General features: G+C 36.0%; 1 protein-coding gene across 1 annotated transcript; it reads right to left on the bottom strand.

The window, feature by feature from the left end:
* Window positions 1-14,146: 14,146 nt before the first annotated feature.
* Window positions 14,147-14,892, bottom strand: LOC105468424 (eukaryotic translation initiation factor 4H-like). Its single transcript, XM_071088342.1, is given in 2 exon segments — window positions 14,147-14,844; window positions 14,847-14,892. Coding segments are annotated over 2 exon segments (744 nt in total).
* Between the last annotated feature and the right edge of the window lie 9,619 nt (window positions 14,893-24,511).

Genomic DNA, 24,511 nt, shown 5'->3' with positions numbered 1-24,511 from the left:
TTTTTAAAATTATGATAGGTAGTGGTCCAGTTTCATTCTTCTGGAAACCCACAGCCAACATTACACTGAACAGGCAAAAGCATTCCCCTGGAGAACTGGAACAAGACAAGGATGTCCACTGTCACCACTCCCATTCAACATAGTAGTGGAAGTCCTAGTCAGAGCAATCACGCAGGAGAAAAATAAAATGCATTCAAATAGCAAAGGAAGATGTCAAACTATCTCTCTTTGCTGACGTATGATTCTATACTTAGAAAACCCTAATAACTCTGCTAAAAGGCTCCTAGAAGTGATACACAACTTCAGTAAAGTTTCAAGATACAAAATCAATGTACAAAAATTAGTAGCATTTCTATACACCAATTAACATTCAAGCTGAGAACCAAATCAATAATGCAATCCCATTTACAATAGCCACAAAAATAATAAAATACCTAGGAATACAGCTAACCGAGGAAGTGAAAATTCTCTACAAAAAGAAGTACAAAACACTGCTGAAATAAATCAGAGATGACACACATAAATGGAAAAACATCATGCTTATAGATTGGAGGAATCAATATTGTCAAAACAGTCATACTGTGCAAAGCAAAGTGCATATTCAACATTATTTCTATGAAACTACCAACGTCATTTTTCACAAATAGAAAAAAACTATTCTAAAATTAATACAGAACCAATAAAGAGCATGAATAGCCAAAACAATACTAAGAAGAAGAAAAACAAAAAACTGGAGGCATCCCATTACTGGACAACAAACTATACTAAAAGGCTACAGTAACCAAAACAACATGGTACTGTTACTAAAACAGGCACATAGACCAATTGAACAGAACAGGGAACCCAGAAATAAAGCTGCACACATGCAACCATCTGATCTTTGACAAAGTCAACAAAAATAAGCAATGGAGAAAGTACTTCCTATTCAGTAAATGGTGCTGGGATAACTGGGTAGCCATATGCAGAAGAATGATACTGTACCCCTACCTATCACTATTATTCTGTATCTTTTAAATCTTATGTTCTTAGCTTGTTCCATATTTTGCCTGTTTTGCTTTGAAGTGTTTCAGCTTTCTGTACTTCTGTATGCTTTCTCTTCATTAAGTCTAAAATTTGCTTAAGGGTTAGAAGTACATAAACTCAGATAATTTATAGTACTACTTTGTTACGCCTTTTAACTAATCTAAAACAAGGCGGCTCCATCAACCAGTAATGCTCATGCTAAACAAATTAAAGAATAAATAGAAAGTGGTAAGCTCAGGTATTTTTCTTGGAGCTTGTTCATAATGGAATAGAAATATATATTGGCAAGTATGCTGAGGAGTCAATATTGCAAAAGGGAAAAAAGCACAGATTTCAAAGTCAGTGATTTTAATTTAAATCCAGTCATTGTCATTTTAAAGTTTTATACCTGAAGCAAGTATAACCAATTAGGATTCATTTAGCTGCCAGTGACAGGCAGCCACTTCAAAAATGGTGTATGTAAAATGATAATTTATTGCATTATTTATTTCTGTTGTTCATAAAATTATATATATTTAAGATGTACAACATCATGTTTTGATATACATATAAATAAGGATGATTATTATTATAGTCAAGCAAATGAACATATTTATTTCCTCACATAGTTACCTTTTTATCATGCTAGCTTCTGAAAGCTTCTGAAAACTATACTTTTAGAGCATTTTCAGTATATAATACAGTGTTATTAACTATAGTGATCATGCTATATACTAGATCTTTAGACTTATGCATCCTACATAACTTCAACTTTGTACCCTTTGATCAGTATCTCCCCATTTTCCCCACCTCCCTGCCTCTGCCTCTGGTAACCACTCTTCTATTCTGTTTCTATGTATTTGATACTTTTAGATTTCACATATATAAGTGAAACCATGCAGTATTTGTCTTTCTACGTCCGTCATAGTTCACTTAGTAAAATGTCCTACAGTTTAATCTATGTTGAGGCAAATGGCAGGATTTCCTTCTTTTTTAAGACTAAGTAATATTCTACTGTGCACATATGCATGTATACATTTATGTAAAAATTTTTAACCAATCTTTTGTTGATGGAAACTTAGGTTATTTTCATATCTCATCTATTGTGAACAATGCTGCATAAAATAGTTAGAAAGAATGAATAATACCTAATATTTGATAGCACAAAAGACTGACTATAGTCAATCATAATGTAAGTATACATTTTAAAATAATTAAAAGGGCATAAGTGGATTGTTTGTAATGGAAAAGATAAAGACTTGAAAAGATATATACCCCATTTTCCATGATGTGTTTATTATGCATTGGATGCCTGTATCAAAACACCTCATGTAACCCATAAATATATACACCTATTTACTCACAAAAATTAAACATAATTTTTAAAAGAGAAAAATCAAAAATGTGGTATATATACACAATGTATATTGGTCTGGACAAATGTATTCAGCTATAAGAAAGAATCAGATCCTATCATTTGCAACAACATGAATGAAACTTGATATCACTTTGTTAAGTGAAATAATACAAACATAGAAAGAGAAACTTCTCATGTTCTCATTTATTTGTGGAAGCTAGAAATCAAAACAATTGAACTCATGGAGATAGAGAAATCACAGATAGTCATTCAAGGTACTGATTTCATTTATTTTGGGTATACCAGAAGTGGCATTGCTGGATCACATAGTTGTTTTTGTTGTTATTTTTGTTTATTTGAGGTACTCTCATTCTATTTTCCATAAAGGCTGTACCAATTTACATTTCTACCAACAGTGTGCCAGGGTTGCCTTTTCTCCACCCCTTGCCAACATTTGTTGTATTTTGTGATTTGATAATATCTCTCCTGATTTGGGTGAGATGATACTGCACTGTGGCTTTGATTTTCATTTCTCTGGTGATTAATAATGGTAAACAGCTTTATATATAGCTGTTGGCAGTCTGTATGTCCTTTGTAGAAAAAAATGACTATTTAGATCTTTTTTCCATTGTTTATTTGCTCTGTTTAGTTTTTTAATTTCTAATTTTTGTGAGTACATAATAGGTATGTATATTTATGGGTTACATGAGGTGTTTTGATACAGGCATCCAATGCATAATAAACACATCATGGAAACTGGGGTATATATCTTTTCAAGTCTTTATCCTTTCCATTACAAACAATCCACTTATGCCCTTTTAGTTATTTTAAAATGTATACTTACATTATGATTGACTATAGTCAGTCTTTTGTGCTATCAAATATTAGGTATTATTCATTCTTTCTAACTATTTTCTTTGTACCCATTAACCATCCCCACCTCCCCTCATCCCTCCATTACACTTCCCAGTCTCTGATAACCATCTTTCTACTCTCTATCTTCATGAGTTCAATTGTTTTGATTTTTTAGATCCCACAAATAAGTGAGAACATGCAATGTTTCTCTTTCTGTGCCTGGCTTATTTCACTCAGCATAATGATCTCCAGTTCCATCCGTGTTGTTGCAAGTGGCAGGATCTCGTTCTTTTTGTGGCTAAACAGTACTCCATTGTGTATAAGTAAAACCTTTTTTATCCATTTTTCTGTTGATGGACACTTAGGTTGCTTCCAAATCTTGGCTATTGTGAACAGTGCTGCAATAAACATGGGAGTGTAAGCACCTCTTCAATGTACTAATTTCCTTTTCTTTGGACATATGCCCAGCAGTGGGATTACTGGATTATATAGTAGTTCTATTTTTAGGTTTTGAGGAACCTCCAAACTGTTCTCCATAGTTGTACTACTTTATATTCCCGACAACAGTGAGAGAGGGTTCTGTTTTCTCTACATCCTCATCAGCATTTGTTATTGCCTGTCTTTTGGATATAATCCATTTTAACTGGGGTGAGATAATATCTCATTGTAGTTTTGATTGGCATTTCTCTGATGATCAATGATGTTGAGCACCTTTTCATATGCCTGTAAGTGATTTGTATGTCTTTTGAGAAATGTCTTCAAATATTTTGTCCATTTCTTAATTGGGTTATTAGAATTTTTCCTATAGTTTTGTTTGAGCTCCTTATATATTCTGGTTGTTAATCCCTTGTCAGATGTGTAATTTGCAAATCTTTTCTTACCTTATTTTGGTTATCTCATTACTTTGTTGATTGTTTCCCTTACTGTACAGAAGCATTTTAACTTGACGTAATCCAATTTGTTCATTTTTGTTTTTCATTGCCTGTTCTTGTTGGGTATTACTCAATAAATATTTGCCCAGACCAATGTCCTGGAGATGTTCCCCAATGTTTTCTTGTAGTAATTTCACAGGTTAGGGTCTTAGATTTAAGTTTTTAACCCATTTTGATTTGATTTTTGTATATGGCTAGAGGTAGGAGTCTAGTTTCATTCTCCTGTATATTGGATATCCAGTTTTCCCAGCAACATTTATTGAAGAGACCATCTTTCCCCCAGTGTATGTTCTTTGCCCCTTTGTTTTAAGATAAGATCACTGTAGGTATGTGAACTTGTTTCTGGGTTCTCTATTCTATTTCATTGGTTTATGTGTCTGTTTTTAAGCTAGTAGTAATATGCTGTTTTGGGTACTGTAACTCTGTAGTATAATTTGAGGTCAGATAATATGATTCCTCCAGTTTTGTTCTTTTTGCTTATGATAGCCTTGGCTATTACAGCCTTTTATGGCTTCATATACATTTTATAATTGCTTTTTAAAAAATTTATGTGAAGAATATCATTAATGTTTTGATAAGGATTGCGTTAAATCTTTCAATTGCTTTGGGAAGTATAAACATTTTAACAATATTTATCTTTCCAATTCATGAACATGGAATATCTTTCTATTTTTTTGTCTTCAATTTCTAGCATCGGTATTTTACACTATTTTTTGTAGAGATCTTTAACTTATGTGGTAAATTTAATTTTGAGGTATTGTATTTTATTATATTTGTCCCTACTGTAAATGGGATTGTATTGATTTCTTTTTCAGGTTGTTTGTTGCTGGTTTATAGAAATGCTACTAATCTTTGTATATTGGTTTTGTATCCTGGCACTTTACTGAATTTATCAGTTCCAATAGTTTTCTTGTGGATTCTTCAGGTTTTTTTTTTCAAATATAAGATCATATCATCTGCAAACAAAGACAAATTGACTTCTTCTTTTCCAATTTGGATGCCATTTATTTATTTCACTTGTCTGATTGCTCTAGCTAGGGCTTCCAGTGCTCTGTTGAATAACAGTGGGAATGTGGGCATCCTCCCGAATCTTAGCTAAAAGGCTTTCAGTATTTCCCCATTCAGTAGACTAGCTATGGGTCTCTCATATGTGCCTTTTATTATATTGAGATATTATATTTCTTCTATACTCAGTTTTTGGTTTTTTTTAATCATGAAGCGATGTTGAATTTTATCAAATGCTGTTTCAGCATCAATTGAAATTATCATTTCATTTTTCTTTTTCACTCTGTTTATATGATTTATCACATTGATTGATTTGCATATGTTGAACCAACCTTGCCTCCTGGGAATATATCCCACTTGCGTCGTGATGAATGATCTTTATAATGTGTTCTTGAATTTGATTTTCTAGTGTTGAGGATCTTTGCATCAGTATTCATCAGTCATATTGGCCTATAGTTTTCTCTTTTTTGATATGACTTTTTCTGGTTTTGATATCATGATAATACTGGCCTCATCAAATGAGTTTGAATATCCCCTCCTGCTGTATGTTTTCGGAATAGTTTGGATAGGATTACTTCTTGGTATTACTTCTTTTTCTTATTTAAATAATTGGTAGAATTCAGCAGTGAAGCCATTGAGTCCCAGGCTTTTCTTTGCTGGGAGACTTTTCATTACAGCTTTGATCTAGTTACCTGTTACTGGTCTGCTCTGGTTTTGGATTTCTTCATGGCTCAACCTTGGTAGTTTATATGTGTCGGGAAATTTATCCATTTATTCTAGATTTTCCAATTTGTTGGCATATAGTTACCCATAGTAGCCACTAATGATCCTTTGGATTTCTGCAATATCAGTTGTAATGTCTCCTTTTTCATCTCTAAATGTCTTTGGGTCTTCTTTCTTTTGTTCTTACTTTGACATAGGTTTGTAAATTTTATCTTTTCCAAAAACCACATTTTTGTTTCATTGATCTTTTGTATTATTTTCGTCATTTAAAACTCATTTATTTCTGTTCTGATCTTTATTATTTATTTTTCTCTACTAATTTTGTGTTTCATTTTCTCCTACTTTTTTAGTTTTCAAGATGCATTATTAGGTTGCTTATCTGAAGTTTTTCTTTTTTTTGGTATAGGCACTTACACCTATAAAATTCCCTTTTAGTACTGCTTTTGCTTTATCCTGTGGAATTTGTTTTATTGTATTTCCATTAATATAAGAACATCTTGTTTTATTTTCATATGTTTGTATAGTTTTCAGGAATCTTTTGTTATTGATTTCTAGTTTTATTCCATTATAGTCAGAGAAGATGCTTGATATTATTTAAATTTTTTGAATGTTTTCACACTTGTTTTGTGACCTAATGTATTGCTTGTTCTTGAGAATGATCCATGTGCTGAGGAAAAGAATGTGTTTTCTGCTACCATTGGATGAAATGTTCTGTAAATATTTATTAGGTTCATATGGTCTGTAGTGCAGATTCAGTCTGATATTTCTTTGTTGATTTTGTGTCTGGAACATCTGTTCAGTGCTGAAAGTAGGGTATTGAAGTTTCCAGCTGTTACTGCATTAGGGAGGTCTATCGCTCTATTAACTCTAATAATATTTGCTTTATATATCTAGGTTCTTTTAGTGTTGGGTGCATGTCTGTTTACAATTGTCATATCTTCTTGCTGAATTGGCCCCTTTATCATTATATAATGACCTTCTTTGTTTCTTCTTATAGTTTTTCTGTTGAAATCTATTTTGCCTGATACAAGCATAGCTACTCCTTCTCTTTTTTGGTTTCCATTGGCATGAAACATCTATTCCAATACTTTTATTTTCAGCCTATGTGTGTATTTACAGCTGATGTGTGTTTCTTGTAGAGAATATATTATTGGGTCTTTTTTTTCCCCATTCAGTCAGTCTGTGTCTTTTGATTGGAGAGTTTAGTCCACTTACATTCAATGTTATTGAGAAGTAAGTACTTGCTCCTGCCATGTCGTTACTTGTTTTCTGGTTGTTTTGTGGACCTCTCCTTATAATTTTCTTCTTTCCCCTTTTTCTTTTAGTGAAGGTGATTTTCTCTGTTTGTATGATTTAAGTTGTTGGTTATTATATTTTGTGTATCTATTGTATGTTTTTTGGTTTGAGGTTACCATGAGAATTGCAAATACCATCTTATGTCTAATTATTTTCAGCTATTAACACTACTTGCATAAACAAATAAGCAAAAACAAAAGTAATGAAAATTCTACACTTTACCTTGGTCTCCTAGTTTTTAGCTTTTTTTTTCTAATTATATCTTATTGTACTGTCTATGTCTTGAAAACTTGTAGTTATTATTTTTTATTGTTTCATTGTTTAGTCTTTCTACTTAGGATAAGAGTAATTTACATACCACAGTTACAGAATTATAATATTTTGTGTTTTTCTGTGTATTTACTACTATCAGTGAGTTTTGTACTTTCCGATGATTTCTTTTTGCTCTTAAACATCCTTTTCTTTCTGAATGAAGTACTTCTTTTAGCCTTTCTTGTAGGACAAAAAATTTTGATTAAGTATTATGTTGATAAAGTCCCTCAGCTTTTGTATGTCTGGGAAGGTCATTATTTCTCATTAATGTTTGAGGAATACTTTCCCCAGATATACTATTCTGGGGTAAAAGTATTTTTCCTTCATCGCTCTAAATATGTCATGCCCCTCTAGCTTTTCTTGCTGCTTTTAGGTACTTTTTTTTTGTCCTTGATCTTTGGGAGTTTCATTATTAAATGCCTTGATGTAGACTTCTTTGGTTTCAATCTGCTTGGTGTTCTATAAACTTCTTTTCCTTAGATATTAATATCTTTCTCTAGGTTTGGGATGTTTTCTGTTATTATCCCTTTGAGTAAACTTTCTATCCCTATCTCTTTCTCTATCTCCTCTCTCAGGCCATTACCCTTTAGATTGGCCTTTTTGAGGCTATTTTCTTGATCCTGTAAACAAGCTTCATTGTTTTTTATTCTGTATTTTTTTGCCTCCTCTGACTTTGTGTTTCTAAATAGCCTGTTTTCAAGCTCAATAACTTTTTTTCTACTTGACCAATTCTGCTATTGAATACTTTCATACATTCTTCAGTATGCCAATTGTGTTCTTCACCTCCAGAATTTCTGCTTGATTCGTTTTAATTATTTCAATCTCTTTGTCAAATATATGTGATATAATTCTGAGTTCCTTCCCTAGGTTGTTTGGATTTCCTTGAGTTTCCTCAAAACAGCTATTTTGAATTATCTGCCTGAAAGTTCTCATATCTCTATTTCTCCCAGATTGGTCCCTGGTGCCTTATTTAGTTCATTTTGTAAGGTCTTGTTTTCCTGGATGATCTTAAAGGTTATGCATGTTCATCTGTGTCTAAACATTGAGGAGTTTGGTGTTTATTTTAATCTTTGTATTCTGGGCTTGTTTGCACTTGTCCTTATTGGGAAGGCTTTCCAGGTAGTCCAAAGATCTTGTGTGTTTTAATATAAGCCATATCTGCTTTAGGGGCACCCAAGCTCAGTAATGCTGTAGTTTCTGCAGACTCAGAGGTATCAGTTTGATGGTCTTGGAAAAGGTACAGAAGAATTTTTTGAATTACCAGGCAGAGACCCATATTGTCTTTCTTTACTCTCTCCCAAACAAGTGAAGTATCCCTCTCTGTGTTGAGTTGCCTGAAGCTGGCGGTGGAGCAATACATGTACCACTGTGACCACCAACATTATCATGGTGCTGAGTCAGACATTAAGCCAGCACAGCACTTGGTCTCACCCACGGTCCATTCAGCCACTACCTGGCTACCGCCTATGTTTGCTCAAGGCTCTGGGGCTTTACAATCAGCAGATGGTGAACCAGTCAAGAGTTGTGACCTTCCCTTCAGTGTGTCAAGTTCTCTCAGGCCCCAGTCAGGTACAAAGGTGTTTTGTGGGAAACAGGCATTGTCGTCAAAAACCTTAGAATTCTATGTGTTGTTCTATTGTTCTGCAACTGAGCTGGCACTCAAACTACAAGACACAGCCCTTCCCATTCATCCTTTTCTTTTCCACAGGCAGGGCAGCTTTGCGCCATGGTCACCAGCACTACAGGCCCACAGGGAGTAGTTTCAGGCTACTGCTGATGTTCCCTTAAGTCTCAAGGGCTCTTTACTCAGCTTGTGGTGAATGCTACTTGTCCTGAAACTCACCCTTCAGGACAGTGGGCTCCCCTCTGGTCCAGAGCAGGTGCAGAAATACTGCTCTAGAGCCAACGCCTGGAACTGGGGACTCCAAGAGCTTGTTTGGTTCTCTACCCTCCTGTGGCTTAGCTGATATCTAAGGTGCAAGATCAATTCCCCTTTACTTTTCCTTCTGCTATTCTGTAGCAGCAAAAGTCTCTTCTCTTAGCCACCAAAGGCGAGAAGGTGTTGTGTCTTACCTGAAGCTAGCTTGTCTCATAGTCTCATCCAAGGCCCGTAGCATACTACTTGGGTATCACTGCTGCTTCTTCGAGCCTCAAGGACACTTTAGTCTGCAGGTGATGGATCCTGCTGGAACTGAGTTCTTCCCTTCAAGGCAATGGGTTCCTTTCTGTCCCAGGATGGGTCTAGACTTGTCATCTGGGAGCTAGGGCCTTGAAAGCGGTCTCGATGACTTTGACTTGTGCCCTATCCTGCTGTGGATGAGCTGGTATCCAAGATGCAAGACAAGGTTATCTTATTCTTCCCTCTCCTTTCCTCAAGAATAAGGAAGGGGTCTCTTTTGGTGGCATGAGCTGTGCAGCCTGCAGTTGGGGATTTGATGGTGCTTGTACTCCCTTAGCTCCCAGCTGTTGTCTCAGTAGGTCACATGCCCACTGCAGCCACTAGCTGTGAGCCCAGTTCAGCAGTAGAATACACCTAGCAGTTGTAGGGTTTTTGTTTGTTTGTTTGTTTTTGTCTAGACTACCTTTCAAGTTTATTTAGGCCCCAGAGCTCTTTACCCTGCAGTAATGAGGCATGCTGGAACTCAAGTTCTCACCACTGGGATGTGCGATTCACCTGTGGATAGAGGAGCTGGTTTAAATACTCCTTTAATGGGTGAGCATCAGCTGAGTTCAACATGGTTTTGTTTTCTGCTGTGACAGGGTAGCGCTGAGTTCAATGGAATGTCTCACAATCCCTGTGCTCTTTCTCTACCATGTGCACAGATTCCCTCTCTATGCCACACAACCTTTATCAAGGTATGGGGAAAGGATTGCATTTGTAATTCAAGACTGTCTTTCCTAGCCAATTCCAGTGTCTCTTTCAGTGATAAAATGGTATAACCAGGTACTATGATTGCTCACTTGATTTTTGTTTTTTTTTTTATAAAGGTGCTTTCTTTGTGTAGATAGTTATTAAATTTTTGTAATAATTTGTTATAGAAGGCTCCATTGATTGCTGGAGGCACAATAAATGGAGCCTTCTATTCAGCCAACTTGCTCCACTGCTCTCTCTTTTGTCCATCTTTACATTGAGGTATTTAATTATGTTTTAGAAGAATTAATTTGAGTTATTCTTCAACTATTAACTGAGCTCCTAAATATTTTGGGAAATAGCTTCTTATCAGATATATGGCTAATAAATATTTTCTTCCAATTAATAGTTTACATTTTCATTTTGTTGACTGTTTCTGTAGCTGTGCAGAAGCTTTTTAGTTGGATGTAGTCCCACGTTTTTATTTTTGCTTTTGTTTCCTGAACTTTTTATGCCTTATCTTAAAAAAATATTATTGCTGATGCTAATGTCAAAAAGCTTTCCCCTTATGTTTTCTTCTAGGAGTTTTAAGAATTTAGGTCTTATATTTTAAGTCTTTAATCCATTTTGAGGATTGTTTTATTCTGTGTGTGTGTGTGTGTGTGTGTGTGTGTGTGTGTGTGTGGTGTAAGATAGGGGTCCAAATTCATTCTTTTGCATGTGGATATCCAGTTTTCCCAATATTATTTATTGAAGGGACTATTCCAATATTACATTCTAGATGTAGTGCTCCTGTCAAAATTTGGTTCATACTATGTGCTTGGGTTTATTTCTGGATTCCCTGTTGCGCCCATTGGTCTATGTGTCTGTTTTTATGCTGGTGCCATATCATTTTTATTACTGTATCTTTGTAATATAATTTGAAATTAGGAGGTGTAATGATGCCTCCAGCTTTCTCTTTTCTATCCAGATTGCTTTAGCCATTTGGGGTCTTTTGTGATTTCATATAAACTTTAGGATTGGTTTTACCATTTCTGTAAAAAATGCCATTGGAATTTTTATAAGAATTGCATTGAATCTATATGGCAGTATGGTCATTTTAACGAATTTCATTCTTCCATTCATGAACATGGAATTTTTTCCCATTTTTTGTGTCTTCTTCAGTTTCCTTCATCAATGTTTTGTAGTTTTCAGTGTATAGATTTTTCATCTTTTTTGTTAAATTTATAACTAGTATTTTATTCTTTATGATGCTTTCTAAAATTAGATCGCTTTTTGCACTTCCTTTCCAGATAGACCATTGTTGATAGAAAGAAACACAATTCGTTTTTGCATATCGAGTTTGTATCCTGCCACTTTCTTGAATTCATTTATCAGTTCTAACAATTTTTGTTTGTGTCTCATATGGTTTTGCTGTGTCTCCACCCAGATCTTATCTTGAATTGTAGTTCCTATAATTCCCACACGTTGTTGGAGGGACTTGTTGGGAGGTAATTGAATCATGAAGACAGTTACCCCTGTGCTGCTGCTCTCATGATATTGAGTGCTCATGAGATCTGATGATTTTATAAGAGGCTTTTCCCCCTTTTGCTTGGCACTTCTCCTTGCTGCTGCCATGTGAAGAAGGACACATTTTGTTCCTCTTCTGTCATAATTGTAAGTTTCCTGAGGCCTCCACAGCCCTGCAGAACTGTGAGTCAATTAAACCTCTTTCCTTTATAAATTACCCAGTCTTGGGTATGTCTTTATAAGCAGTGTGAGAATGTACTATACAGTGTCTTTAGAGTTTTGTTTTTATATATAGGATTATGTTATCTGAAAACATAATGTTGTTTCTTCTAATTTGCATCCTTTTTTTTTCTTGTCTGAGTTCACTTGCTGGTATTTGCAGTACTGTGTTGAATGAAAATGGCAAGAGTGGGCATACTTTCCTTTACCAGATCCTAGAGGAAACATTTCAGTTTTCCTCCACTGATTATAATGTTAGCTGTGGCATTTTTTTGGTAAATATTATGTAAGGTTTTCTTTTATTTAAAGATCATTCACAAAATACCATATCCATAGATTTACTTTCTGTCATATAGCTGAATGTGTTAAGTATTTGGAATTCCATTCTTACATTTAAAAGTCAACTGGATTGCCCAGAAGTTTAGATGCATTTGTTTTGTTCTTTATCTTATCCACATTGAAGATGTAAGTAGGTCATCTGAAAGCATTGGGGTTGATTACAACCACATAATGCATGTCTTTCTGAAGTTGAGTATTGGTGTTACACAAATGGTTCTTATTTTGGAAGCAGAGAAGCTGACAGGTGGAAGGAAGGAGAGAGAGTTCTGTGGATTGCTGAGGCCTTTTCACAAAGACACAGTAGGGAAAGCCAAGGATGACAGCTGGTGGCCAACTACTAAGCATACTCTGCTGGGTGCCCCAGGCCACCTTGGCCTGGCCATCACCTGGCGAGGGTCTCTTTCCCAGGCTCCTGCTGCTGGCCGCCCCCAAACTGCTCCCCATAGGACAGACTGGGACTTGGGTACTGAAGGATTTTTCATCTGTTCACACACAGGCGTTCAAGCTCAAAAGCCTAACCCCTAGCACTCCCAAGTAAGTGCTGAACCTTGCACATGGGAACAATCCAGTGTGTCCCCAAGATGTGGCCACAGACCTAGACAGCTGCAGTCCTGTATGGCTATCTGAAGGTTCCTGACAGCTCTGCATAGTACAATTTAATTTATCAAAGGAAATGAGTAAAGTACCAGATTCTAGACCCATTGTGGCTCTGAACTGAAGGGGAGGTGGGAAGCACAGTATCTCATTATGTTGCCTATACTAGGAACAGATCAATACAAACACACAGGCAACAGGGATGGGGGGAAACGCGGCGTCAGCGCGGCAGTCAGCCCAGCGCAGCGCCAGCACCACCCCCTCCATCCCCAAAGCGCCTTGGCCCAGCAGAAAAGAAACCAGTGGCGGTTCGCTGCACCTGGCCAGAGAGGGGAACCTCAACCATGCCCAGTGAAAAGAGTGAACTAGCTGGACCACCGCCTCGAAAGAGCAGCAACAAACACGTATGAACACATGCAAGCATTCACTGTATCTTCTCCGTGGACTCCCTACCACTCTTCCCTGGCCCCCACTTTCAGCCTCACTGTTTCTCATGTGAGCCTATCTACTTGGACAGTACACTGGGGAGGGGGTCATCAAGCCAGGACTCCCTCTAAATAGGAATGGAAAGGACCCTGCAGATATTTTTATCCTAGTTGTGAAAACAAGGTGCCTCCGATTCTCTATATCCATCACAGCCAAATACCAACAAGGTCCCTGCCATTCCCTCTGTCAGTGACTCTGGTTTTTGTTGGAAGCCCCAGCAATACAGAACTCAACATGCAGGTCAGAAGAGAAGCACTGAGGAAATGAAAGGAAATGCCTGGAGTTGGGCCACTGTCTAAAGAAAAACAGAAAGCAAAGGAGAAAAATGACGCAGCACCGCAGCCCAAACGTCCCCCTGAGGGTGGCCACCTCTGCTCCTCCAAGGAACCCCATGTGCTGCTGGGAAAACAAGGAGCAGGAGGAAAAGGACAGAAGGAAAAAGGGGAAGCAGCAGAAGAAAGAAAAAAATGCACAAACAGGCACTAGATAGATACAGCAAAGCCCAGAATGTACTAAAAACCACTTGTTAACAGCTGACATGCACTCACAAGCTGTGTTCCCACTGTGAGGAGGCCAATGGCAGACGTGGGAGTGGCGGCTGCAGGAGGGCTGCAGGCTGTGGTCCTGCTCTAACCCTCCATGCCCCATTCCCTCTCAGCCACAGGCTCATTCTTGCTCTTTTGGAAGGACTTCCTCTCTAGGCCTGGCACCTCCGAAGATAGCAGAGTTGGGATTGGCTACTTGATTGAGGGGTGTCGCCACTGTTCGAGGTTTAAGCTGGAGTCGTGGTCTCTGTGCTCTTTCCTCTTCTGTGGGTTCTCTGAAATCCATGTTGGATCCGCGGAGGGGAGGGCCATCTCTAAAGCGGCTGCCCATGGCGGGAGCTGTTCCCCGGTCACCTGGGCGACTACCTCCCCTGCTCCCTAAGAAGTCATCCCTGAAGCCAGAATTGAAGTCATCCAGGGAATCCCATCTACCTCTAGATTCTCCAGAGCTACCCATTCCTCTGTCATCTGGTCCACCTTTTCTGAATCCAAAGCCACCTTTATCTTGTTTTCTGCCTTCTGCAATGTCCACATGAAGTGACCCATTGCCCAACAGTGCACCATTGTATGTCAAGGCTTCCTTAAGGGAATCTGCTTCATCGAATTCTACATAGCAGAATCCTTTAAATTGATCTGTGTCTTTGTCTCTGACTAGCCGTACACTCCTTATACTGAGATCCGTAAAGATAGCATCTATGTCGCCCTGAACCTTATTAAAAGGTAGATTTCCTAAGTAGGCTGTGTAGGGGGTCTCTGTGGGCAACTCCTTCTGGCTACGGGAACCATGGCCACCAGCACTGCGGCGGGACCCTCTGCCCTGCCAAACCTGCTGTAGGCCCGATTGTCGTAGGTATCGAAGTCCACCATTTGCCGTCTCCGCTCTGAGAGGAACCAGCAGCTGTGGCATTTTAATAAATGGCCTGTATTATATTGAGAAATTTTCCATTTATACCTATTTTATTGAGAGGTTATTTTTTTAATCACGAATGGATATTGTACTTTAGCAAATGCTCTTTCTGCATCTATTGAGATGATCGTGTTTTTTTTTTAATTCTAGTAATGTGGTGTATCACATTTTTTGATTTGTATATGTTAAAATAACTGTATACCATGGATAAATCCCACTTGGTCATGATATAATATTTTCATGTGTTATTAAATTTGGTTTTCTAGTATTTTACTGAGGAGTTTTACATATATGTTTGTTAGATGTGCTAGCCTGTAATTTTATTATTTTTAATTTTTGTCTGGCTCTGACATTGGAATGATTCTACCTTTATAAAATGAGTTGGAAGTATTCACTCTACTTCTGCTTTTTGGAATGTTTTAAGAAGGATGGTATTAATTCTTCTTTTATTCTTTGATTGAATTCAGCAGTGAAACAATAATGTCCTGAACTTTTCAGTGGATTTTTCAGCAGGAAACTTGTAGGTCAGAAGGGAGTGGGTATCCACTGTTGTTTTAACACTTTCGTGTTATAACTTTACCCTGGAATTAAAAATAATTTATGCACAACCATTATAGTAATACAATATTCTGGTTTTGTCTATATAGTTTCCTTTACCAATAAGTTTCATACTTTCTTATACTTTCTTCTTGCTATTTACTATCCTTTCATTTTAAATTAATGAATTCCCTATAGAATTTATTGTAGGGCAAGACTAGTGGTAATAAATACCCTAAAACTTTGTTTGTCTGATAAAATCTTTATTCCCCAATCATGTTTGAAGGACAGATTTGCTGGGTATAGTATTTTTGGTTGAAAGTTGTTTTCATTCCAGTACTTTGAATACCAAAAGTTTATTACTACTAATCTTGCCTTACAAGAAATTCTAAAGGGTATTCGTTAATTTGAAATGAAAGGATAATAAATAGCAAGAAGAGAGTTTAAGAAATCATGAAACTTATTGGTAAAGGAAACTATATAGACAAAACCAGAATATTGTATTACTATACTGGTAGTGGATAAATTACTTTTAATTCTACTATAAAGTTAAAATACAAAACTGTTAAAACAATTATAAGTTAATTATTTTAATGGATATATAATATAAATATGTGTAAGTTGTGACATTTACAGCAAATAAAGTGGGTGGAGGAGACGTAAAAGTAAAGACTTCTTCTATGCAAGTGAAGTTGCTATCAGCTCAAACTATTTCTATAAGGTATTTTATGTATGCTCTTTTGTAACCACGAAGACAATACCTATAGAAGTTACTATAAAAAAAGAAAAAGAGAAAGGATTAAAAGCCTATCAACACAATAAAACAAAGAAACATAAAAGAATAAAAAAAGAAAAAAAAAAAAAGACCTGTAAGACAAACATACAAATATAAACAAAATGGCAATAGTAAATCCATCCCTGTCATTTGTTACTTTAAATGTTAATGGACTAACTTCCCCACTAAAAAGAGAGAGTTACTGAACAGGTTAAAAAATAAAAAAGAAGAATATCCAACTATATGCTCTGTATAATAAACTCACTTTAGATTTAAGGACATACATAAGCTGAAACTACAGGGAAGGAAAAATTTATTCCATGTGATTGGCAACCAAAATTAAGCAGGAGTGGCTATACTTTTATCAAAATAGAATTTAAGTTAAAATTGTCTCTAGATAGAATAAAGCTCTTTACATAATAATAAAAGGGTAAAATTAACAGGAAGTTGTACCAGTTAGAAATATATATGCACTCAATATCAGATTACTTAAAGCAAATATTGATGAATCTAAAAGGAGAAATGATAACACAATAATAGTAGAAAAATTTAATTACCCCATTATCAATAATGAATAGAACTTCTAGACAGAAAATTAATAAATAGTGGACTTTAGCAATACTATAGGCTAAATAGACCTAACAGACATATACAGTACTTTTCATCCAACAGCAGAAGAACATACATTCTTCTGAAGCATACATGGATAATTCTGCAGAATGGATCATGTGTTAGTTCACTGAACAAGTCATAAACAAATTTAAAATATCAAAATTATACCAAGTATATTTTTAACCACAATGGAATAAAACTAGAAAGATTAACATTAAAAAAGGGAAAATTAACAAATATGTGGAAACTAAATAACATAATCTTGAACAATTACTGAGTCAAAGAAGTAGTCAAAAAAGAATCTAAAAAATATCTCAAGGCAAATGAAAAGAGAATTTACTAAAATTTGTAATATGAAGTAATCACAGTTCTAAGAGGGAAGTTTATAGCAATAAATGCCTACATTGAAAAAGTTTTCAAATAACTATCTTTATACCTCACTAAACTAGAAAAACAGGAACAGGCTAAACCTGATGTTAGCAGAAGGAAAAACATAATGATCAGAGCAGAGATAAATGGAGAACGGAAAAACTATAGAAAAAAATTAAACTATGAATTGGTTTTTTGAAAAAAAAATCAAAACTGACAAATTCTTAGACTAAGAGAAAAGAGAAAATACTCAAATAATTAGAAATGATAGCTTCAACAGTAGAATGGATGCCTCAGAATTAAAACTGATTATAAGGGACTATTATAAATAATTATCTGCCAACATATTGGATAACTTAGAATAAATGGATAAATTCCTAAAAACATACAATCTACCAACACTGAATCAAGAATAAATATAGACCAATAACACATATGTAGATTTAAGTAGTAATTAGAAACCTCTCAATAAGACAAGCCCAGGATTGGATTGATTTGTTGCTTTATTTGTATGAGAAATATATGGGTAGGACTGGCTGCAAACATAGTCTGACCCAGAGATTAAACTGTGGTAATCGATAGATTCTGTTTCTTCCTACATTATTTCAATTCCTCATTCCAATTCATTGACTATGCCACTTTCAGATTATTTCATTTTCTAGCTGACATTTTCCATGGGGTTGCTGGTTTCTAGCTCTCTAGGCTTATAACCTCAGAGTTAACAGTTCCAGCAGAAGAGAGTTCGCATTGCCAGAGGTTCTGCAAAATGTCCTGGAGTTGTCTTTTTGGCTTAATTGGACCAAATGCTCATCTCTGAACAAGTGTCAAAGCCCATCCACGTGGCATATGCTGATCAGCCAAGCCTGGGTCACATGTCCATGCCTGGAGCTGGGACAGTCTAGAATGTGAAGTAGTGGTTCTCCGTAGAACAAAAGAAGTGCTGTTATCAAATGTAGAATGGGTCTTGAACAGGTAGAAGAAGCATATTTCTTTACATCACATATAAACCAAGTGCTCAAATACTTTGTAAATAAATGAATCTTTGGGAGCCTCAAGTTTTTTTTCCTAAATGTATGATAATCTGTCTATGATAGTCTATTATCACTATGCCTACTTTGAAAGGTAAATAATACATGGAATGCTGACTAAAGTGTTCAGTGCATTTTCTGACACATTATCTTTGCATTGGATTGCATTTAGAAGAATGGCAACAATTAAACTACCAAGCCCATTATTTAGCCCATTTAATATTTAATGGCTAAATAATGCAAGTTGGCTGGGCATGGTAGCTCACGCCTATAATCCCAATACTTTGGGCGGCCGAGGCGGACAGATCACTTGAGGTCAGGAGATTGAAACCAGCCTGGCCAACATGGTGAAACCTTGTCTCTACTAAAAATACAAAAATTAGCCTGGCATGGTGGTACATGTCTCTAGTCCCAGATACTCAGGAGGCTGAGACAGGAGAATCGCTTGAACCCAGGAGGCAGAGGTTGCAGTGAGTCGAGATCACGTCACTGCGCTCCAGCCTGGGCAACAGCAAGAGTCCGTCTCTAAATAAATAAATAAATAAATAAATAAATAAATAAATAAAACAAGTTTAAGAAGTAGTTCATTCTTCCTCAGTTGATTCAAACTTGTTCAAATAGACAGTTTTCTTGGTTTATAAATGTATCACATAATTTTAAATTCAGCGTGCCCTTGTAGAAGGCACTTAGTTTTCAAAGGCACATCTGTATGTCCTTTCTCCAAGAGCTTTCATGTATTTTATTTTCAAAATATCTACTAAAGGAAATAAAATTGCTTATAGACTTAACATGGTCTTCATCAAATGTTTCCAATGCTGTGCTTTTGCACTAAATGTTCAAATAACTTGTTAAAGAAATATGCCTATGCTGATAATCCTTATTGGTGCTCATTTCTAAACATCTGATGTCAAAACATCTTCTTAGAATAAATGTGATCTGATCTAAATAAATTAGATATGCTAAAATTATGCTACATATTAATATGTTATAATTTTGCTACAGTGAGTATGATCTAAATAGGCTCATTGTTTTACCTTTTGGGTCAATGTAAATATAGGATACATGCTGTTTTCTCTGAACTACATTTATGTATATATTATCTATATTTTTCTGTACTAGCTACTGAGTAAAAATGTCATTCTCAACCTATCTTCAGTAAGGCATGAGCTTGGAGTTGTTATTCCGGGTTTGAGAATAGACTGTGCTGATGTATTTTGACACTCTTTTACCCACTGTTTGATTTTTTAATCAAGAGAACACATTTTTGAGAGGGGTGCTGGTGGTAAACTGTAGGTTGTGGTGATACAAGAAATTTTAGAATAGTATACCCAAATAAAATGTGAACTCTTATTCATAGGATAATTGGCACTTTTCTATAACCAGCTAAACTAATACCAGAGTTTGAATGCTATAGACCCTCCTACATACCCTTTTGTACCCTACATAGTCTCTTGTAGCCTCTCTTAACCCATTTTTTGTTGCTATAAAGGAATACACGACTGAGTAATTTATAAAAGAAGAGGTTTATTTGTCTCACACCTCTGCAGATTGTACAAGAAGTATGGCACCAGCATCTGCTTCTGGTGAGGGCTTCAGGCTGCCAGCAGATATCATGTGGCAAGAGAGAGGGAGAGAGAGGAAGAAGTGCCAGACTCTTTGTAACAATCAGTTTTCACAGGAACTATAGAGCAAGAACTCACTCATTACTTTGAGAATGGCACCAAACAGTTCATGAAAGACCCACCCCCATGATCCAAACACCTCCAACATTGAGGATCAAATTTCAACATGAGATTTGGAGGGAACAAATATTAGAACTATGTATTTGCCTTCCTTTGTAGACCTCGTTCATTTTCACACCTATGGCTGTGAAAATGAATGAGGTCTACAAAGGAAGGCAAAGATCTACTTTACATACTAATGGAATTGTGGGTTATAGTTGGCTCAGTGAAAATGTGTGCTACTTTCATTCATTGAACTCATTGCATTTCAACTTATTCCATATTTTCATGTGTGTCTTTATTGCCTATCACCCTTACTGGAATGTTATGTGGTCAGATATGTTTTTCTGACTAATTGATTGCAAGATCTTCAACCTCTAAAATAGTGCCTGGTATATAATAGGCAGCCAATGAATATTTTCACTGAATTATAATTCAGTGTTTATTATGTGCCAATACTCAGGTTGTGGGAGGGACTCTATGAAAAGATATCCAACAGTGGTGAATTGTGCTGAAGCTTGGTAAAGAAGTCAGTGCCAGAGATAAAGATATAGAGGTTAACTTCATTAGAAATAATAGCTGAAGGCACAAGACTGAAACTGACAAAATTATGTATCCCCAAGCATTGTCTAGTGTGTTTAAACTTTAATAAATGAATGCACCATAACACATAAAATCCTCTGCAAAGAAAAGAATGAAAGTGTGTTTTTGTAAACCCAACATAGATACTTGACTAATTTTTGTGGAGTAGAGCTGTTATCATTGACCCATCTTCCCTTGAAATATCTTTTTTCTCATTGCCATTGGAAATGTTTTTTTTTTTCCATTCTTATTCTCTCAAAAGTATACAACAAACTTTTTCAGAGAGCATGGAAAGTTTGCTTACACATTCTAATGTTATGATGTTTAAAATCTTGTCAGTTATAACCTTAATACCATAAATATTTATGGATGCAGCCCATATAAACAAAAACCTTTTGGGATCCTCAATAAATTTTTAGAGTATAAACAACTCCTGAGACCAGAAAATTTGAGAACTGCTGCCTTTCGGCTTATGATGTTTCTACCCTTCTATTCCCCTCCACTCCTTCCTTCCTTAGACTTTACTGTCAAGTGTTTCTAATCTATTGAAATTTCTTTGAACCTTCCTTAATTTATTATATTGCTTCAGGTACCTGCATATATGTTTTGCTTTCTTCTTGGAATGCCCTTTTTCACTTTATTTACTTGTTAAACTTCTGGTCATTCTTAAAAGCTCAGTTCTGGAGTTGCCTGTTCTATGGTGCTTTCCTAGAATTTTCCTGGAAGACTTAGGTGCTCTGTCCATGATGCTAAGATAGCATCTCTTGCATTCTTCAATGATAGTATGTATGATACTTTATTGGAATGACTTTTTGTACATGTGTTAGTATCCCAAGAAAATTCTTTGAGGATATGAACTGTGTTTTTAAAGAATGTTTTCCCCAAGGAACAGCATATTGCTTTCCACATAGCCAGTGCACAATAAACATTTATTGAATTTATATTTAAAAACATATCTAATATTTATGGAGCATTTATTTGCAGGTATTATTCTATGTACTCTGATAGCACTATCTCAAATTAATCCTTACCTCATGAGGTAAGTACAATTTTCATGTAAAGGAATAATAACATGATGATAACAAGGCTCAATAAATGTTACTATTATAGTCATTATCATAATCATCCCCAAGTTGGATGAAAAAAATTAAACATAGATCAGTTAATTAACTTGCACAAAGTCACACAGATATTAAGTGGGATAACTTTGGATCCTGGAAGTGTGGCTCTAGTACTGAACGCTCTGAAGCACTATACTTACACTGATTGTGTATAAACAAGTGAATAATGGTGCGTAGAAGCAATTATGGAGATATCCTCATGGTTTGACAAGTCCAAATTTAACTAATCTATTTCTAGAGAAAGTGCTGCAGCCTCTTTAGCCAGAAAAGGATGGAAAAAAATCATTAAGATCCTGTGAGGTGAAGAATAGTGATATATTATGGGGAAGGAGGTGACAGCTTAATAGGAGATTTACCACAAGAGAGTCAGTTGAAATTAAAATCTGCAGCATTTGTATACAAGGGTCAAGTAGGAAATAGATAACCAGTTGCTGTATTTTGGGGAACAGGGAAATAAATACATGATATCATTATATCTTGAGAGTTTGAAACATTGTCCAACCTGTTGCCTCATGACCATGGGCAGCAGATGGCCCTTATGCTGGAGCAACCTAAGAATCAAGTGAGAAAAGGACAAATTCAACAGTGAGGAGATCAATTTGGACTAAGGACTATTTTGCAGACATGGCTGCACTCAATGCTTGTAAACGAACTGCATAGGCATGTTTATCAATAGGACAATCAAGTTATATCAAGCATTAAAGACACATATGTGTAACATATAAATAGTGGATTAACAATAATAATATGAAGTATTTGTAGGTTGAAGTGGCTTTCAGCTGTTCCTCAGAAGTGTAGAGACCCTGTAAAACCCTTTCAAAAGCTGTCAAAGTTGGTGGCGGGGGGAGGGGGTAAGTAGACAGTGCTTCAAACCACATACTTCCACAGTAACCAAAGGATCTCTGCCTTTATCTTCTCATATAATGGGTTTTTACATGATATTTCAGTTGACCAGAATGGTCTTCCTGCAGTTAAAGTTACTTTCAAAATCACTTCGCTTTAGTCACTAAGTGTTTTCACATAACTTTTTGTTAATTGTCTTAGCTACTCTTTTTATAGTTGAGAAAACAGATCAGAGAAGTGGGATAATTTGCACAGGATCACAGACTAGTACATTGTGGAGCTGGGGCTCAAACACAATGTGTTAAATTCCAAGTGCAGTTATTTTTCTGTAACACCAATGATGGCTACCTGTGGTGGAATATGTTTAACATTTAAGGGGAGTATGGATATAAGGACCAAAGGGAAGAACACAATGCATAGTCTTGGCCCCAGGGTATGTTCTGTTGACTCCCATAACTATATCTCCCTATCTACCAGAATCTGAACTTATATACATCGCTGTCCTGTTTTTAGAATAAATAATAACATACACTCTCTGTACTCCTAATAAAATCAGACTCTCTACTTTTGCACTAGATCCTAACCATTTTCACTTACTCTAGAACATTACTTCAGCAATTCTCTTATCTCTCTCCAACATCATCACTTTTTCTTTTAACTTGATTATTCCTCTCAGTATACAAATATACTCTATTTCTCCCATGTTAAAAGAAACCATTCTCTTTACTTCACACCTCTTTTCTCCACTAACTCATACCTGATTTCTGTGTTCTCTTTTGCCTCAAAACTCCTTAAATTTGTCTGTATGTGGTCTTCAAATCCTCTTCTCCCATTTCCTTTTAACCCATTTCAATAAGGCTATTCTTTCCATGACTCCACTGATACTATTGTTGTCAAGGTCATTGATGACTTTAATTTTCATAGATGCAGAGGTCAGTTTTCATACCTTATGTTACTTGTTTCAGTAACAGCAATTTACCCTTCTTGATACACGTGTATTATTTGGCTTCCAGGAAACCACACTCTGTTCCTCAGTACCTCATTGGTCATCTGTCTCTGTCTCCTTTGTTTATCAGGTCTATCCTTTTCTTCATGACATCATAATGTAGCAGTGCCCTTGGGCTTAATCTCAGGACCTCTATTTTGTCTACATGCATCCCTTTATTGATCTCATTTAGCTTCACAGCTTCAACTGCCATCTATGGGCCAAATACAATAATAATTACTTCTTCACTCCATATCTCTGCCTCAAACTGTAAACTTACATTTTTAACTGTTTACCTAATGTGTCTACTTTAATATCTAATAGGCATCTCAAATGTAACTTGTCCCAAACTGAACTCCTGATACCCCCCCGCCAACACCCAATATCTTTCCTCTCTCAGTAAATGGCAATTCCATCTGCTCAGTTGCTTAGATGAACAACTTGCAAACATTCTTGATTGCCTTATTTAACAGACCACATTCAATAATTCAGGAAATGCTGTCGGCCTTACATTCAAAACATCACCAGAATCCAATTACTTCTTCCAATCTCCTCTGCTATTACTGTTGTCTGAACCACCATCAATTCTCACATGGATTATTTGAGTAGTTTCCTTTCTGGTGTCTCTGGCTTGCATTCTTGCCACTGTATAATATATTATCAATACAGTAACCAGATAATTATATTAAATTGTAAGCCAAATAATATCTTTCTTCTATTCAAAACCCTCCAGTACATTGCCATCTCAGTGTAAAATCCAAAGTCCTTATGATGACCTATAAAGCTCTACTTGAAATGCTCCTTATCAATATAATAGCCAGATAGTTATATTACATTGTAAGCCAAATAATATCTTTCTTCTATTCAAAACCCTCCAGTGCATTGCCATCTCTCAGTGTAACACCCAAAATCCTTATGATGACCTATAAAGCTCTACTTGAAATGCTCCTATCTGTCCCTTACTTGATCTTTTCCTTCTCTCTCTTCATCACTCTGTCTTTTCCAG

This window comes from Macaca nemestrina, chromosome X, assembly GCF_043159975.1.
Source record: "Macaca nemestrina isolate mMacNem1 chromosome X, mMacNem.hap1, whole genome shotgun sequence".
NCBI classification, from domain to species: Eukaryota; Metazoa; Chordata; class Mammalia; order Primates; family Cercopithecidae; genus Macaca; species Macaca nemestrina.
The sequence above is the reverse complement of the archived record's forward strand: the minus strand, read 5'-3'. Positions and strand labels throughout refer to the sequence as shown.